This window comes from Chrysochloris asiatica, unplaced genomic scaffold (assembly GCF_000296735.1).
Source record: "Chrysochloris asiatica unplaced genomic scaffold, ChrAsi1.0 scaffold00326, whole genome shotgun sequence".
NCBI classification, from domain to species: Eukaryota; Metazoa; Chordata; class Mammalia; order Afrosoricida; family Chrysochloridae; genus Chrysochloris; species Chrysochloris asiatica.
This window is the reverse complement of record NW_006408844.1, coordinates 2,525,609-2,542,625: the sequence shown is the minus strand read 5'-3', so window position 1 is coordinate 2,542,625 and position 17,017 is coordinate 2,525,609. Positions and strand designations below refer to the sequence as shown.

The following is a 17,017-nucleotide window of genomic DNA, read 5'->3' as shown; positions in this document are numbered from 1 at the left end:
ACATAGACATAAAAAGTAATGAAGTGCTAATACATGTTACAATATAGATGTACCTCAAAAACAAGCAAAGTGTAAGAAAGCAGACTCAAAGACCTGATTCTATTCATATGAAATATCCAGAATAGGTAAGTCCATAGAGACAAAAAGTAGACTGGTGGCTGCAGGAACTGGGAGGACTACACAGTAGGAAGTGACTATTTAACAGGTATGAGGCTTCCTTTTGGGTTTATGAAAATGTTTTACAACTTGAGAGAGGTGGTTGTTGTTGTTAAGTGCCGTTGAGTAGGTTCCAACCCATAACAACCCTGCATAGGGTTTCCAAGGAGTGGCTGGTGAGTTTGAACAGCCAACCTTGCGGTTCAAACCAACTTTGCAGTCCAGCGCATTAACCCACAATGCCACACCAGGACTCCAGAGAGTGGTGGTAGTTGGCCAATATTATGCTTGTACTAAAATGCCATTGAATTGGACACTTTAAAGTTGTTTGTTATGTGAATGTCACCTTAAACAAACAAACAAAGGCACCTATATATATCCCTTTTGTCAAACATCAATTTCTTGCTTCTTAAATTCTCTGAATCTGAAAAGAATATTTGAATTATATATTAGCATACACAAAGCTCTTAGAAAAGGTACTAATTTAAACCATACAAGTGCTGGGTACCTTTACCTCCAAGCTGAGAATGAATCTTTGTTCTACCAGATATGTAATTATAAGATAACTCGGAGCTTCTTTCTACAAACTTAGTATTTGTTTAAGTAGTTGAAAGTTCATTTTTCTTTCCTGCTTTCCTTTGGATTAAACAAGGATTTTTCATTTTCCACATATTTCCTCTTAGCTTTTTGCTATATAATTTCTTTAATGGTTACAAGAGCGCAACATGTATCTTGATTTATTAGAGCAGAATATAAATAGACAATAAGTATGAATATGAATCCTAGAAATTGGACTATATCAAGAAGAATGAGGCATCAGGATTGGAGGAATACTTATTAACAATTTATGATATGCTGATGACACAATCTTGCTTGCTGAAAAGTGAAGAGGACTTGAAACGCTTACTGATGAAGATCAAAGACTACAGCCTTCAGTGTGGATTATACTTCAACATAAAGAAAACAAAAATCCTCACAACTGAACCAATAAGCAACATTATGATAAATGGAGACATTATTAAAATTGTTAAAGATTTCATTTTACTTGGATCCACAATCAACACCCATGAAAGCAGCAGTCCAGAAATCAAATATTGTGCTGTATCAGGCAAATCTGCTGTGAAAGACCTCTTTAAAGTGTTAAAAAACCAAAAAACAAAAAACTCAGAGATGTCACTTTGAGGACTAAGAACTCATTGTATTTTCATATGTAAGTGAAAACTGGACAATGAATATAAGAAAGACAAAAGAAGAACGGATAAATTTGAATTATGGTGCCAGCATTACTGAACATTCCATGGACTGCCAGAAAACAAGCAAATCTATATGGGAAAAGTACAGCTGGAATGCTCCTTAGAAGCGAAACTAGGATGGGGAGACATTGTCTTACATACTTTGAAAAGGAGGGACCAGTCTCAAGAGAAGGACATCATGCTTGGTAAAACAGAGGGTCAGAGAAAAAGAGGAAGACCCCCAGTGACATGTACTGACACAGTGGCTACAAATGAACTCAAATACAGCAACAATTATGAGGCTTGTGTAGGACCCAGCGGTGTTTCATTCCATCATACATATTCTGGTCTATATAAATAGAACTGGCTCCACAGCACCTAACAACAACATAAACTAGTATTTTTAGCACTTTATAGATCTTTTTAAAGTGTTGAAGAGCAAAGATGTCAGCTTGAGGACTAAGACACACCTGACCCAAGCCATGGTACTTTCAATAACCTCATATGCATGTCAAAGTTGGACAGTGAATAAGGAAGATCATAAGGAGCTCTGGTAGCGTAGTGGTTATGAATCGGGCTACTAATCTCAGGATCAGCAGTTCGAAACTACCAGCTGTTCCATGGGAGAAAGATGAGGCTTTCTGCTCCCATAAAGATTTATAGGCTCGGAAACCCAATACAGGGTTGCTATGAGTTGGAAATGACTCCACTGCACATAACAACAACAACAAGGAAGATTATAGAAGAATTGATGCATTTGAGTTATGGTGTTGCAAAAAATTAAAAGTAACATGGGCTGCCAAAAGAACAAACAGATCTGTGTTGGAAGAGGTACAGCCAGAGTGTTCCTTGGAGGTCAGGATGGCCAGACTTCGTCTCTCATACTTCAGACATATTGTTAGGAGGGACCAGTCACTGGAAAGGGACATCATGTATGGTAAGGTGGAGGGTCAGAGAAAAAGAGGAAGACCCCCAGTGCGATGGATTGGCAAAGTAGCAGCATAAATGGGCTCAAGCGTGGCAACAATTGTGAGGTTAGCCCAGGACTGGGCAGTATTTCATTCTGTTGTGCATAGGGTTGCTATGAGTTGGTAACGACTGGATGGCACCTAACAACAACAGAAAATTCAGAATCTTAGCACATTCTAACTCTATTTGCCTATTCCTATTTTTTTACATTAAAGTGATTCATATAATTCTATGTATCTTTTAATTAAAACATTATTATTTGGTAGCCAAAACTAACAGACACATTAATATTTTCCTTTCTTTTGCTCCTTTCTATATTTCCATGTGAGATTATTTTTAATTTGCTTGAAAAACTCCTTTTAGTAATTCTTACTGCACGTCTGTTGGGATGAATTTTCTCAGATCTGATAGTCTGAAATGTCTTTATCTGGCCTCAATTTTGAAGGACATTTTCACAGGATATAGAATTCTCAGCTCCAGTTATTTTCTTTCAGTACTTTCAAAATGTCATTGCATCATCTTCTAGCTTCCATGTTTCTATTGAGAAGTGAGCTTTCTGTTTTATTTATTTATGTTCCTTAGAAACAAGCTAATATTTTCTCTACCTTTTATTTGTATTATCAGATTTTCAGCTTTTATGACCATTTCCTACTATAGATTCTTTGTCTTTAGTCTGTTCTTTATATAATGTTTCCTAAATTGGTAGCTTGATGTCTTTCTTCAAATTTGAAAACCTCTGAATAATTGTATTTTTTTCATGCTCTCTTTTCTTCACTTTGGTGACTCTATTATGTTAGACCTTGAACTGTGTCCTACGTGTTTAACACTTTTCTATACGTACCATCATTTTTGTTCTTTATGCTTTGGTACTTTTTTTTTTAATTATGTTTTTATTTTACTGACCTATCTTCCAGTTCGGACTCCTGGTGTGGCACTGTAGGATAAGCACCAGACTACAAACTACAAGGTCTGTGGTTCAAACCTACAATTACTCCTCGGAAACTCTGTACAAGGTGGCTACGAGTTGGAACTGACTCAATGGCACTTCACAACAACACCCTTCTGGTTCACTAAGCCTACCTTCTGTTGTGTCCAATTAGCTGTTAAGCTTTGTCTCCATTTTCTGGTTTCTTCTCTGAGAAATCTTTTAACCAAATCCTTTAACCACTTATTTACCGACTGGCAGCTAACAAGTACTACATAATATTTGTTAAGTATATAATATTTGTTCCGGAAAGGCGAAAGGACAGCAAACAGATCAAAAATGTGTCAATTTTGTTGATTAGCAGTTTTGGGAAGTAGCCAAACAACTAAAATCTAAATGAATGATTACAATCTATTTAAAAGAAATGGAGGACTTTATATGGGTTAAATAAAATTACCATAATTTAGGGTAATATTTTATATTTTTAACATACCACGTTTCATATTGACTTGATGTTACAAGTATTTTTTAAAAAGATACTTACTCTCTTTCCTTTTCAGTCAGCTTGTCATTAATATTATCTTTGATTGTTGATCTAGATCCCTTGTGAATTACAGGATATCTGAGGGGCACTTGGAGGAAAAAGGAAATCATGGAAACCAAATGTGCAGTGTAACCAAGGGCAACAGCAATGCTTCCATCATCTTTTGCTATAATGAAAAAGTAGAGGTGAAGAAAATAATTATTAAATTGATACATGCAGCTATGAGATAATAAATGTTTTAAGAGATTTTATAAGAAATAAATAGTAAATAAAATAATAATCACTTTTCTAAATTCTATAAATTGGATTAAAATCTAAGCACATTAACAAGACTTTAAATTTCATCAACTACACTTAAAAACTATTTCCTAGTAACTGATATTATGCGATGAACAGGGGACTCCTGGTGTGGTGCTATAGGATAAGCAATGAATGCTAACCAGAAAGTCAGCAGTTCAAACCCACCAGCCACTCCTTGGAAACCCTATACAGGACCACTATGAGTTGGAATCGACTCACTGGCACATATGAACAACAACAACAAAGGGGTGTGGTGCTGTAGGACTTCAAACCACAAAGTCAGCAGTTCAAACCCACCAGCTGCTCCTTGAAAACCCTATACTGTGTCACTATGAGTCAGAACAGATTCCATGGCATTTAACACCACCAACAACAAAGGATGTCATTAACACAAGTCAGGAGCTCTGGTGGCACTATTAGTTAGGCTTTGGGCTACTAATGACAAGATCAGTGGTTTAAACCCACTCCTCAGGAGAAAGAACAGACTGTCTGGTCCCGTATCTACTGCCTTGGAAACCCCATATAGGGTCGTTATGACTCAGTGGCAGTTGGCTTGGGTTAATCTCAATTTTTAGTAGCATTTTTCATATTTTTCTCATACATTTTACTTATTTATCTAAGCCCTAACTATTTATGGTAGCAAAGACATTATAGCCATCGCTTCCTCAGTGAATTTTTTCCCCACCCTTTGGTTTCTCTTTGATCATCCTACATAAACCAGTTAGCTGTTAAAAATATTTTTATTCTTCCAGAAATTGTCCATAATACCTTATATGTGACTGTCATTCACTCACCAACAGTTTACTAACTGGGACATCTTATATTTGCTGCTTCATTCATTTTACAGATGAAAAAACTACAGCTCAAAGAGCTTAAGGAACTTGACCAAAACAATACAGACAGTAAACATGTTGGCTTGATGTCAAAGACTGTGTCCTTAACCACTCTACTCTTATTGTCTCAGAACCTGATTGTGGAATATATACACACATCACAATGTTTTAACAGTGTTTTAGAAGCCAGAATGTACCAAGCACAGGACACAGTGTAAAACCTTCATTTCTTCAGAATGTTTTAGAGTAAAGGAAAAGAACACTTAACAATGAAGTCTGTGAGTCCTCAGTGGCTTGTAGCATGTGACCGAGAATGGGCTCTCAACTAATGTTTCCTGTTTGTAAATGTACTCACTCAAAACAAACTAATGAAAATTCAGACATTTACTTCAACTGTCTGCCAAGTAAGGCCCTAAATGACTAGAATCCTAATTCTCTTTAGAGAACATATACTCTTGTCCCCAGTCCCACCCAAGTACCTTCAGTATCATTACAACATTTTACTTCTGTTGAAACCATTTTATAAACTATATTAAACAACCTTTGGGAGTTTTCACATTATGATCCCTTCCAAATTCATCATTATATAATATTTAGGCTAAGAAAAACCTTAGAAATCACTGACTCTGACTCTATCAATTTAGAAATGAGAAAAATATGCTGGGGAATAGGAAGCAGTACAAATGGCTGGGTCAAAGCCACATAAGTAGAAATCTTAAGTGGCAGAGGAAGTGGGAGAATTGCATCTACACCCCAGTTTCTTATGTACACTTGGAGTCCTAGCATTTAACAAAAACAACAATATGTGCTTTACACTAAGCTTTTCCTTTTTTATATGATTCTGTTATGTGTCCCCACCCCAGCCCTGCAAACCTTTTCTTTTAAAATATTTAAAGATTTTAAATCACATTTACAGATGAGGAAAACTCCCCGACCCAACTAGGAACAGTGAAGCTACCAGAGCTGGAAGGAATGCATGCCCCACATGCATTGTGAACCTAGTGCAGACTTGAAAGCAGAGAACACCATACACATCACCCTTTAGACTAGAGAACTGGAGCTGGAATGAACAGAGGATAGTGAAGTTCCTGCAGCCACCATCTGATTCCTTCACCTTCATGCTGCAGAAGCAGCAAAAAGTTGTGCTGCTTCTAGATGGTTATAAGTGAAACTCACACCTATTGGCACCAATTAGGCCAAGGGCATTAGCGACAATAGGGTATTCCATTGATAAATACAGAACAATATTAGAATAGAAAAGAGGAAGAGAGATATTAGATAATAGGTAATCCATTATCTATAGATTATCTTGGTTCTTGTATTTTTACCACCTTGCTGAGTCTCCGTTTAGCTTCACTGAGTAAGTCATGATAAGGTCATATCTTGCTCTGAGAGCTTTCAATCTTGCTTGATTGATCAAATTGGACATCTGAATTTTCTTCTACTGCTCAGTCTGTTTTTCTTTCTTTTCACAGATGACCTTTCTCAATGTTGAATTCTTCTGCCTTTGCATCTATTTCTTCTGCCCTCTCTTCTTCAATTAAAAGTCATCATGTGCTTAAGCTGTTTTTGCAAATCAGCATCATTGAGGGCCATGGAGAAAGCTGAGGGTTAGTGAGCAACAGCTGCTATGTGTTCTTGCCTTTACTAGAACACTGTGAAGAAACTAAGGTTTTTACACATGTGCTGTATTTGGTACATCCTAGCTCCCAAATCACTGCTAAAACATTGTTATATATGTATGTCTTGGACTCTTGGTGTGGCGCTATACTGTGAACCACAAGGTCGACAGTTCAAACCCACTAGCTGCTCCTCAGAAACTCTATGTAGGGTTGCTATGAGTTGGAACCTACTTGACAGCACTTAACAACAATAACAACATATAGCTGGCAGGAAAGATTTGAAAACTTCCAGAAAACAGCAACAGGCCTCATAATTAATTAGCCTTCTAAACCGGTTGAATGCAAACTGGTGGTGGTGGTGATGTGCCCTGGAGTCAGTTCCGACTCATAGCGACCCTGCACAGGGTTTCCGAGGCTGTGAATCTTTACGGGAGCAGAAAGCCTCATCTTTCTGCTGCGGAACAGCTGGTAGTTTCGAACTGCTGACCCTGACGTTAGCAGCTGGATTTGTAACCACTATACTGTTAAAAATCTATCCACTCAGCTGATGGGGAGGGCAATGTACAAAGAGGGGGGAGGGTGAAGATGAACAATGAAGATAGAGGAAGACTTAGGGAGGTAGGCAAGGCCTAAATGGGATAGAGGTAAATAGTGATTTATACACAACCTTGGATCAACAGTGTTTTGTAATATAGGAATTGAAGCATAGTCTGAATAAGTAAAGGAGGGGGGAAATGCTTAGGTGTTTGACTGTCTTGTGGATCTTGGTTTCTTCTGCCTGCTATGGTAAAATCAACATTTAAGTGTAATAGAAACAAATATTGGGAAATATGATTACAGAAAGCTTGTAAGTTCATTTTCAGCCTATAACTGATTGGGTTTGCTAAAAGGGGAATTAGAATTTGCCCAGGGAAATAGGATTCTTTTAAGTCTTTGTGGAGCATGGGGCCTTAGGTGGAATCCTGAGCCTCACCTAGAGTCTTCTGAAGTGGGACATTCCCACTAGAAAGACATGCAGACCAATCCAGAGCAGCTAGAGGAATAGAAGAATCTTATTGAAAGAAAGGCCTGCAGAATAAAAGCAGACTGCTTGGCTGTTAGAATACCAAGTAAGCTATTTGGAGTCCTGGTGTGGCACTGAGGGTTAATATGTCATACGGCAAAGTCATTTGAACTGCAAGGTTGGTGGTTCAAGTTCACCAGCTGCTCCTTGGAAACCCTATACAGGGCTGCTATGGGCCAGAATCAACTCGACAGCACTTAACAACAACATTTGCTTTGAAGGCATCAAGGCAAGAAAAGTCAGCCCTTCAGGAAAAACCCTCTTCTAAGACTAAAACTTGAATCTGTGAGCAGTATAGTATGCTCACTGGTGACAACCTGGGTCTATTTGTGAGTGGAAGTGGGGTAAACGCAGCAATAAAGACATGGGCTGAGTTTGGGTATGTTCTATTGATAACCACTGATCTCAAGATGAAAGAGAGAAGAGGGAGGCCTGGCTGGTCTGAAGTTTAGGGAAATGTGTGAACTCTTGAGCCCATGGGCACTGACCTAGCCACTGGGGACTAGAGCTCAGAGTGAAGTGGCCAGCTGATCTGAAGTACAGGGAGACGGGAGACGTGCGTGAACTTCCAAATTTGCAGCTAGTACCCATCTGACCTAGCTTGGATGGCTAGCTGACCAGAACTCAACCCGATGAAGATAAAAATGCTTGATACTGTGAGCAAACATAAATTGCTCAATTTGATGAACTGGACCTTTGCTTATGGATGCAGTTGCTCAAAATTCCAACCAGAATGGGAGGATTCATCATATTAAAGAACAAGGTTGTTTCCTCAGTGCCCTGTTGATAGGGATGGGCAATCTAAACATTGGCTATCAAAAATGGGGGATTCTAAAGGCACAAAGTGGCTAGGTTACAAGCTTTCATGAGTGTGCTTAGTTTCAGAACACGGTATGTGTGGGGGGATATGGTAGACTCCTCACTGAATAGTTTTCCTCTTTTCCAGATGGATCTGGTGAAAGAGGATGAGGGATGAAACTGGTAGAAATTTTATGATTCAATTGTGAGTAACTGTTAGCAGGATTAATTGTGATTGTCAAAACTGTAACTGTAGAAGATGTGTAACTAAAGTGGGGAAGTAGTTAATCTTTCATTTCAGGAACAGACGATCCCAGGACCATCAAGAAGGAAGAGCATGAGTAGAACATGAGATTCCTACCTAGAGAAGTGACGCCAGCAGAGATGATGGCATGGTGAGACAGCGCAGCAGTCCCATGGACTGAGTAAGGCTGTGTGCCTATGGGCAGGAGGCTGGCTTGCAGAATAGACCCTTAGGACATTTAAATGAATACACAATTTTTCATAGTACATGCAAACATCAAATATTTTTGCTTTGCTTATTTGTGAAAAATAAGATGTAAAAGGGGTGCCACGGGGAGGAAGTGGGATAACAGTTGTTGCAGGGAGGGGACTGTAATCATTGAGATGAAACAAAGTGTATAATTTATTGAATGTAAAGCTGATGATCTTGTCTGTAAATCTTCACTCAGATCACAATAAAAAGTGCTTTAAAAAAAATCTATCCAATACTAAGTACTAAAGCACCTACCTTTTTCCCATATTACTAAAGTGTTGATATTATAAAACTACATTTGCATATTTTGAAAATACATCATCTCAACAAGGGCCTTCAAAAAGTTCGTGGGGAAATGCCGTTGTCCTTCAGTTTCACTTTCCCATGAATTCTTTGAAGCCCTTTCCTATTTAAATGAACAAAACAAGGTCTTCCAACACTCAATGACCAAAATAAATTTTGTTTCAATTTAAAGATGATAAGGAATCTCTAGGAGAAGTCTATACATGGAAATCAGAAACCAAGAAGAAATAGCAAAAACAAAACAAAACAAACTGAAAATGGGATAATGTTGGAAAGAAGCTTTGATTCAGGTTATTCACACTCACCACCAAACTCCCTGCTCCCCTTATTAAAAAATTTAGGCTGTACTGCTCAGTCACAGCCTCGGTAGTGTTGGATTTCCAATACTGAGGCTTTATATTAAAAAGCATTTTAAAAGGACCATGGGAGAAACATTACAGGCCCCAAGAGTATTCCAATACCCTCAAAAGGAAAAGCACCTCCTGGTAGGGAAGTCACTTTCATCACCCCAAGCCCACTGAACCTCCAGTGGGACAATGTGAGCTCATGTGGGTAATGACGGCTATTGCTGGCCATGCAGCCTCACATGTCATATTCTGTTGCCAATCACTTGAGCTAAAAAGCCAAAAGGTTTAAGGTTTCCAGAATTCTGAGATCTGAAAGACTTTTTTACCTGCCAAAGCCAAATTCTGGCTCTCTCTGGGGCGTGCTTTTCCAGTAAGCAATGATGACGTCCCTAACACCTAATGCAGAGCAGAGGCTTGCGTTCCTTATGTGGCTCTGGGGGCTGGAAAGGTCACGGACCATTTTGTTGGTGAGAAGAAGTTGGAGGGGGAGGGTAAGGAATGAACTATATGACTCAGGTATGTGGAAAAGATCCTAATCCCAATAATTTTGGCAGAGGCTTGAAGACCAAACAAAACTCCGAAGTTTTCTCATAATAAATATTTTTTATTTATATTTTGAATGTAGGCAGTCACTCAGGGCTGCAGCTGTTGTGTAATTTTTATGACAATAAATTTCACAAACATGCAATGGCCACTGAAAATATGGTAAATTAATTCCAATGTCCCTTTGATGTAGATGATGTATAAACTGTTAATATTCAGATGCATCCAAGTACAATAAGTGATCTAGAAACTCTTACCATTTTGCTTTCCCAATCACTAAGGAAGCTGTTTTGATAAGGAACCAAGCACCCACTGATGCAGACAGGACAAAATGTTAAGATTCTAATCACTGCCACAGCATCCATGGAATCATTCCATGTACTCAGTGAGACACTGTTTGACATAATGGACTCTCCTTTCCAAGAAAGCATGCCTGCATAAAGGGATACAGACACAAGGAAATCTGGGTCTCATTACCACAAAAGGCTCTCGTGTTATGGATTACTTAAAAAGTACACATGTGCACACTCTTTAAAAAAAAAAAAAAAAAGCAAAATGTCTCAGTCAATGGAACTCGGAAGAATACCTTCACTGAACAACTTTCTCTGGTTGTGTCCAGGTCTCTTTGGCAGACTCTAAACAGTAACTTACCCATTGAGGAAAATATAAATGTTGGGTTACTATGGTGAAGCTTTCCAAATAGTATCAACCCATGTAATATAGAGTCTGTGCCAGCAAAGTATCATGAATATAGAATAAGCAGTACACAGCTGCTACAGAACACTAAGCTGTTGATAGAAGTTTAGTAAAGGTTATTCAAAACAAGGAAGAAAACCAGGACGTGTCTCAAACAAAGGATGATTTTATCTCTGTACTAACTAGTATGACTCTGTGGAAAACGTAACTAATCTCCGGAGTCTCAGTTTCCTTGTCTTAAAAAATATAATAAATGTGACAGCATTGTACATGATGTTCCATGTCACCCAATTTCTACTCAATCTAAAATGTCCTCTTGCCCTGCTGTCAAAAGGGGAATACTACTTCATCTTTAAAGATAGCTCAGGCATCATTTTCTCCATTTTCCTAATTCCTTCCAAACAGAACTGATGATCCCACTTTTTTAAGTTTCCAGGCGCCTGCCTAGTATAAACTTGTAAGTCCCTAAACACACACTATGAATTCACTAAATCTTTCTTTCTTGACATGATTACATGTTGAATGCTGTCAAATGGACTGGACTCTCATTACAGTAGAGTCGGTGCCTTAATTATCTTTGGATACCCTCAGCTTCTGGTGCTGTACATGACACATGGAAGGCAGGCATTAACATAAGATTTTAAACTCTAATACTACGGTGTTGTAATGTGAAGTGCTGTTGAGTCGGTTCTAACTCATAGTGACCCTGTATAGGATTTCCGAGGAACGGCTAATGGATTTGAACTACCAACCTTGTGGTTAGCAGTCCAGTGCTTATCCTACAGTGCCACATTCTTTAAGTGCTTTAAAATTTTTCTGATTTCTAGGGGCTGGAGGAACAAATACAATCTTTTATAAGGATTGAGCTGTATCCTACCAAAAGATATGTCAAAGTCCTAATCCCAAGTACCTGTGAATGTGACCTTATTTGAAAACAGGGTCTTCGCAGATGTACTCCAGTTAAGACGAGGTAATTAGGGTAGCCCTAATCCCATATGACTTGTGCCCTTATAAGAAAAGCAGACAGTGTCCTTATATGAAAAAGAGTCAAGTCGCAGGGAGAATGCCAAGGGAAGATGAAGGCAAAGACTGCAATGACGCACTTATAAGCCAAGGATTGCCTACAACCATCATCAACTAGGAAGAGGCAAAGGAGAATGTTCCCCTAGGCCCTTCAAACAGAGCATGGACTTGCTGACATCTTGATTTTGGACTTAAAGCTCCTAGTATTTTGAGTGAATAAAACTCAGTTGTTTTAAACCACTCAGTTTGTGGTCATTTGTTCCAGCAGCCCTAGTATACTAACACAAGGCCCTTATGTAAAATTGAACATTGATTTCATGTCCCATTTTATTTTTCAGCAACTACATTAAATAGCTACACTAATTTCCTTCATGATAGTGAGAATGTATTCAGCTTGTTGGGAATTCTAAGCATAGGTAGTTGTAAGTTATGACAACTAGGAAACAAGGCACTCTGAAGAAAGAAAAACACTCTCAGATCACCAGTCACTGATACGCCTACTTCTCGAATGCCTCCCTGCAAAGCAAGTTGTATTTATCAGCCAGAGTGATTTTCAAAAGACTAAATCCACTAATATAACCCGTTGTGAAGCTCTTCAGGAGTTTCTCACTCTGCTAAGAATAAAATGGCCTCACTTACAATGAACTGTCTAGTCTGGCTTTGGCTGATCTCTCCTACTTCCTTGCTCACTATGTTCGTGCTACATAGTTCTCATCTGGTTTTCCTTCCTACCTTTCTTCCCTCCTTCCCTCCCTCCCTTCCTTCCTCCTTCTCTCACTTGCAATAAATTCATAAATCCCAATTACAGTGAACCCTGTGAGACCTGGGACTCACCAAGATTGCCTTGATTTCCAGATCTCCCAAGTCTTCTGCCTTTGACAAGTTACAGTTTTATCACTATTCTATTGCTTGTTTGAGTGGAAAGTATGTGTGTCCTCCTTCTCTGATGGGACAGTTCCAGCTTTCACAGATATTGCTGTTGTGGTTTTTAAGTGAGGAAGAGTTGGTAGTTTCAAACTGTTGACCTTGAGGTTAGCAGCCCGACTTGTAACCATTATGCTACTACAGTTGGTGGTAGTGGTTGTGTGTCAATGAGTTGCTTCTGACTCATAGAGACCCTATACAGGCTTTTTGAGGCTGTAAATCTTTATGGACTCTTGGTGTGGTGTTGTAGGATCGGCATTGGACTTCAAACCACAACATCGATGGTTCAAACCCACCAGCAGCTCCTTGGAACCCCTATACATAGCCACTATGAATTGAAACTCACTCCACGGCACTTAACAACAAAAACAAATCATTATGGGAGCAGAAAACCTCACTGGAAGATTCCAACTACTGACTTTGTGGTTAGCAGCCTGGCTTGTAATCCACTTCACTACCAGGGCTCCGTATATTGAGTGCCTACTATACGTGTGGCACTGTGGGTTAATGCGCCAGACTGCAAAGCGTTTGAACTGCAAGGTTGGTGGTTCAAGCTCACCAGCTGCTCCTTGGAAACCCTATACAGGGTCGCTATGGGTCGGAATCAATTCGATGGTACTTCACAATAACAACAACTATATGAAAGGCTCTTTCAAATGTTATCTCAATCATCACAATGAATTAGAGATGTAGATATTGTCTCATTTTACAAGTGAAGAAACTGAGTTCAGAGACATTATAAATTTCACCCAAACTATAGGTCTTTTCTCCCATTCCCCACCTTCAGTGTCTCTAGATACTCGAAACTCATTTATCATGGCCTTTGTACTGCACCCCCCTCTTTTAGGAAGGCTCCTCACTAGCTGAAGCAGGGTTGGCTCCTTTTCAGCTTTCAGATCTTATACTAAATATGTCTCTTAGAGGTATCATCTGATGGTTTTAGTAAAAGTGTTATTCATTGCCAAGAAGTCAAATACGTGAGTTGTTAGGTGCCATCAAGTCAGTTCCAACTCATAGTGACTCTATACACACCGGAACAAAACATTGCCAGGTACTGTGCCATGCTCACCATTATTGATAAGCTTGAGCCCACTGCTGCTGCCACTGTGCCAATTCATCTAGTTGGGGTTTTTCTGCTTTGTCGCTGACCTTCCACTTTACCAAGAATAATGTCCTTCTCCAGAGTCTGGTCCCTCCTGAAAATATGTCTAAAACACGAGAGACAAAGTCTAGCCATCCTGGTTTCTAAAGACCATTCTGGCTGTACTTCTTCCAACATAGATTTATTTGTTCTTATGGCAGTTCATAAGGAGCTCTGGTAGCGTAGTGGTTATGAATAGGGTTGCTAACCTCAAGGTCAGCAGTTCGAAACTACCAGCCATTCCGCGGAAGAAAGATGAGGATTTCTGCTCCCATAAAAATTTACAGCCTTGGAAACCCCATGCAGAGTCACTGTGAGTCGGAACCGACTCCACGGTACTTAACAACAACAACATGGCAGTTCATGGTAATTTCAATATTCTCCAATACCATAATTCAAATGCATCACTTTTTCTACAGTCTTCCTTATTCACTGTTCAACTTTCACAAGCATATGAATTAATTAAAAATACCATGGCTTGCATCAGGCATACTTTAGCCCTCAAACTATATCTTTGCTCTTGAACACTTTAAAGAGATCATGTGCAACAGATTTGCCTAATGCAAAACGTTGTTTTATTACTTGACTGCTGCCTCCATGAGTGTTGATTATGGGTCCAAGCAAAATGAAGTCTTTGACAACTTCAATCATTTCTCCATTTCTCATGCTATTTATTGGTTCGTGATGAGGATTTTTGTTTTCTTTACATTGAGGTGGAACCCAAACCAAAGACTGTGGTTTTTGATCTTCATTAGTACTTTTAAGTCCTCTTCACTTTCAGCAAGTGAGGTTGTTATCATCTGCATACCGCAGGTTGTTAATGAGTCTTCCTCCCATCTTGATGTCATGCTCTTCTTCATATAATCCAGCTTCTTGAATTACTTGTTCAACATACAGACTGAATAGCTATGGAGAAAAATAAAGCACTGGTACATGTCATTACTGGTTTTAAACCACTTAGTATCTACTTGTTCCGTTCAAACAACTGCTTCCTTCTGTATGTACTTATGAGCACTTATGAGCACAATTAAGTGTTCTGGAATCCATTCTTTGCAATATTATTCATAGCTCGTCATGATCCACACAGACGAAAGATTGCATAGTCAAGTCAATAAAGGACAGGTAAACATCTTTCTGGTATTTTCTACTTTCAGTGATAATCCATCTGATGTCAGCAATAATATCTCCAGTGATATCACATCCTCTTATGAATCCAGCTTGAGTTTCTGACAGTTCCCTGTCAGTGTACTATTACTACTCCTAAAAAATTAACTTGAGTAAATTTTCAATTGCATGTGATATTAATGATGTTGTTTGATGATTTCCACATTCTGCTGGACCACCTCTGTTTGGAATGGGCACAAATAAGGATCTCTTCCAATCGTGTCTTCCTTTCTTTTTGGCATAGATGGGTGAGTGCTTCCAGTGTTGCATCAGTTTGTTGAAAGACTGAAATTCGTATTTCGTTAATTCTTGGGTCTTGTTTCCTGCCAATACTTTCAGTGCAGCTTGGACTTTTTCCATCAGTACCATCAGTTCTTGATCATATGCTACCTACCTCTTGAAATGATTGAACATCAGTAATTTTTTTCTTTTGGGGAATGGGGGATACAGTGGCTGTGTATACCTTCCATCTTCTCTTTTTTTCAGTTTTTATTGTGAATTATGTGATAATTTACATGATAGAACATTAGCTTTACATTCATCCTATCTTATTTTGTTTCATTGTAATGATTACAATCCCCTGCAAACAACCAAAGGGTACACCCCGCAAGCCTGCCCCCTGGCCATCAGCACACAGCCCTCCCTGAGGTAAGTGTCCCCAGCCACTCCATCTCTCCACATCATCATCTCTGCCTCCATCTCTGGAATCATTGCTTCTCTAGATAGGGTCCTACACTTCGCCTTTCTCCCTTGATGGTCCAAGGACCTATGCTCTTGAACTGCAAAATCAACCACTCTCCTCCTCTTGTTACAAAATATCTCCCTTTACCTTTCCAACCCTCACAGTCAGTCCTGATAGCAATCATTCACTGTTGAACCAGTCTTATCCCCATCTCCTTTCATCAGCCCCATCCAGACAGGTTGGAAACCACTCAGTGGAGATTCTACCTTCCCCCTGTACCCTCTGAAACTAGGGTCCCTATTGAAAGCTAATAAGCCAGTCACTTCTTGCCTTTGTAGCCCCCTCATTTTGAGTAAGCAATGTATAAGTTGACCATCCTTGTTGACCTTGTGTACCAAGGGGGTGGGAATGATCTTCGCTGTATAGATTCGTTCCCTCCTTTGACCTATTGCATCCACAAGCATAGGTCAAGTTCATCAAATTGTGCAGATTACTCTTTTTCCTCTTCTTTCTTCCTCTAGTTGAGTTCTGACCGTCCAGCCACTCCAGCTAGGTCAAGTGGGTATTATCTGCAAGTATGGGTGATCTTGTGCATCTCCCCTGACTTCATATCAGCTGGATGCTTCACACACCACTCTAGTACTCCTGGGGCCATGTCCCTGTCTCTGGACCCAGGAGTCCTCAGGTCTTGTCATACTGCTGGCCAACCAGGTCTAAATCCAGGTTAATAGGAGTCTATTGAATGTGGTCAGACTTAGCTCACAAATTCGTTGTCGTTATCCCCCCTCTTCCAGCTCTGGTAGCGTAGTGGTTACGAATTGGGCTGTGAACTGCAAGGTCAGCTGTTCAAAACTACCAGCTGTTCCATGGGAGAAAGATGAGGCTTTCTGCTCCTGTAAAAATTTACAACCTCGGAAACCCTGTACAGGGTTGCTATGAGTCAGAACTGACTCCACAGCACATAACCACAACCTCCCCTTATTGGTGACCATATGGTTAGCAGCAAGACCACATGCCTGCTCGTGGTTTGCCCTGAGGGGACCAGACCACTTGCCTTGATGGCTCCTGGATGAACGACTTGTTTGTTCTTGTAGTAGTAAATCAGACTTGTTTTTTATTTTTCCTGCTGGTGTTTCTTACAAGAAGTATCTTCTGTTCTTCCAGTCACTCTAGGCTGGTCTGCTTGTCCTTTCAAGTGGAAATTTCCCACCTCAGAAGATTCTGGATGGGGATCAGGATTCCACCTATGGTCTAAT

General features: G+C 39.6%; 1 protein-coding gene across 1 annotated transcript in view; it reads right to left on the bottom strand.

Annotated features, from left to right (window-relative positions):
* UVRAG (UV radiation resistance associated) overlaps positions 1-17,017 on the bottom strand; it is a 354,636-nt gene that overhangs the window by 184,100 nt on the left and 153,519 nt on the right. The window contains exon 9 of the mRNA XM_006875426.1: positions 3,827-3,992. Within this exon, the coding sequence (XP_006875488.1) occupies positions 3,827-3,992 (166 nt within the window). The remainder of the gene's footprint in view (positions 1-3,826; positions 3,993-17,017) is intronic.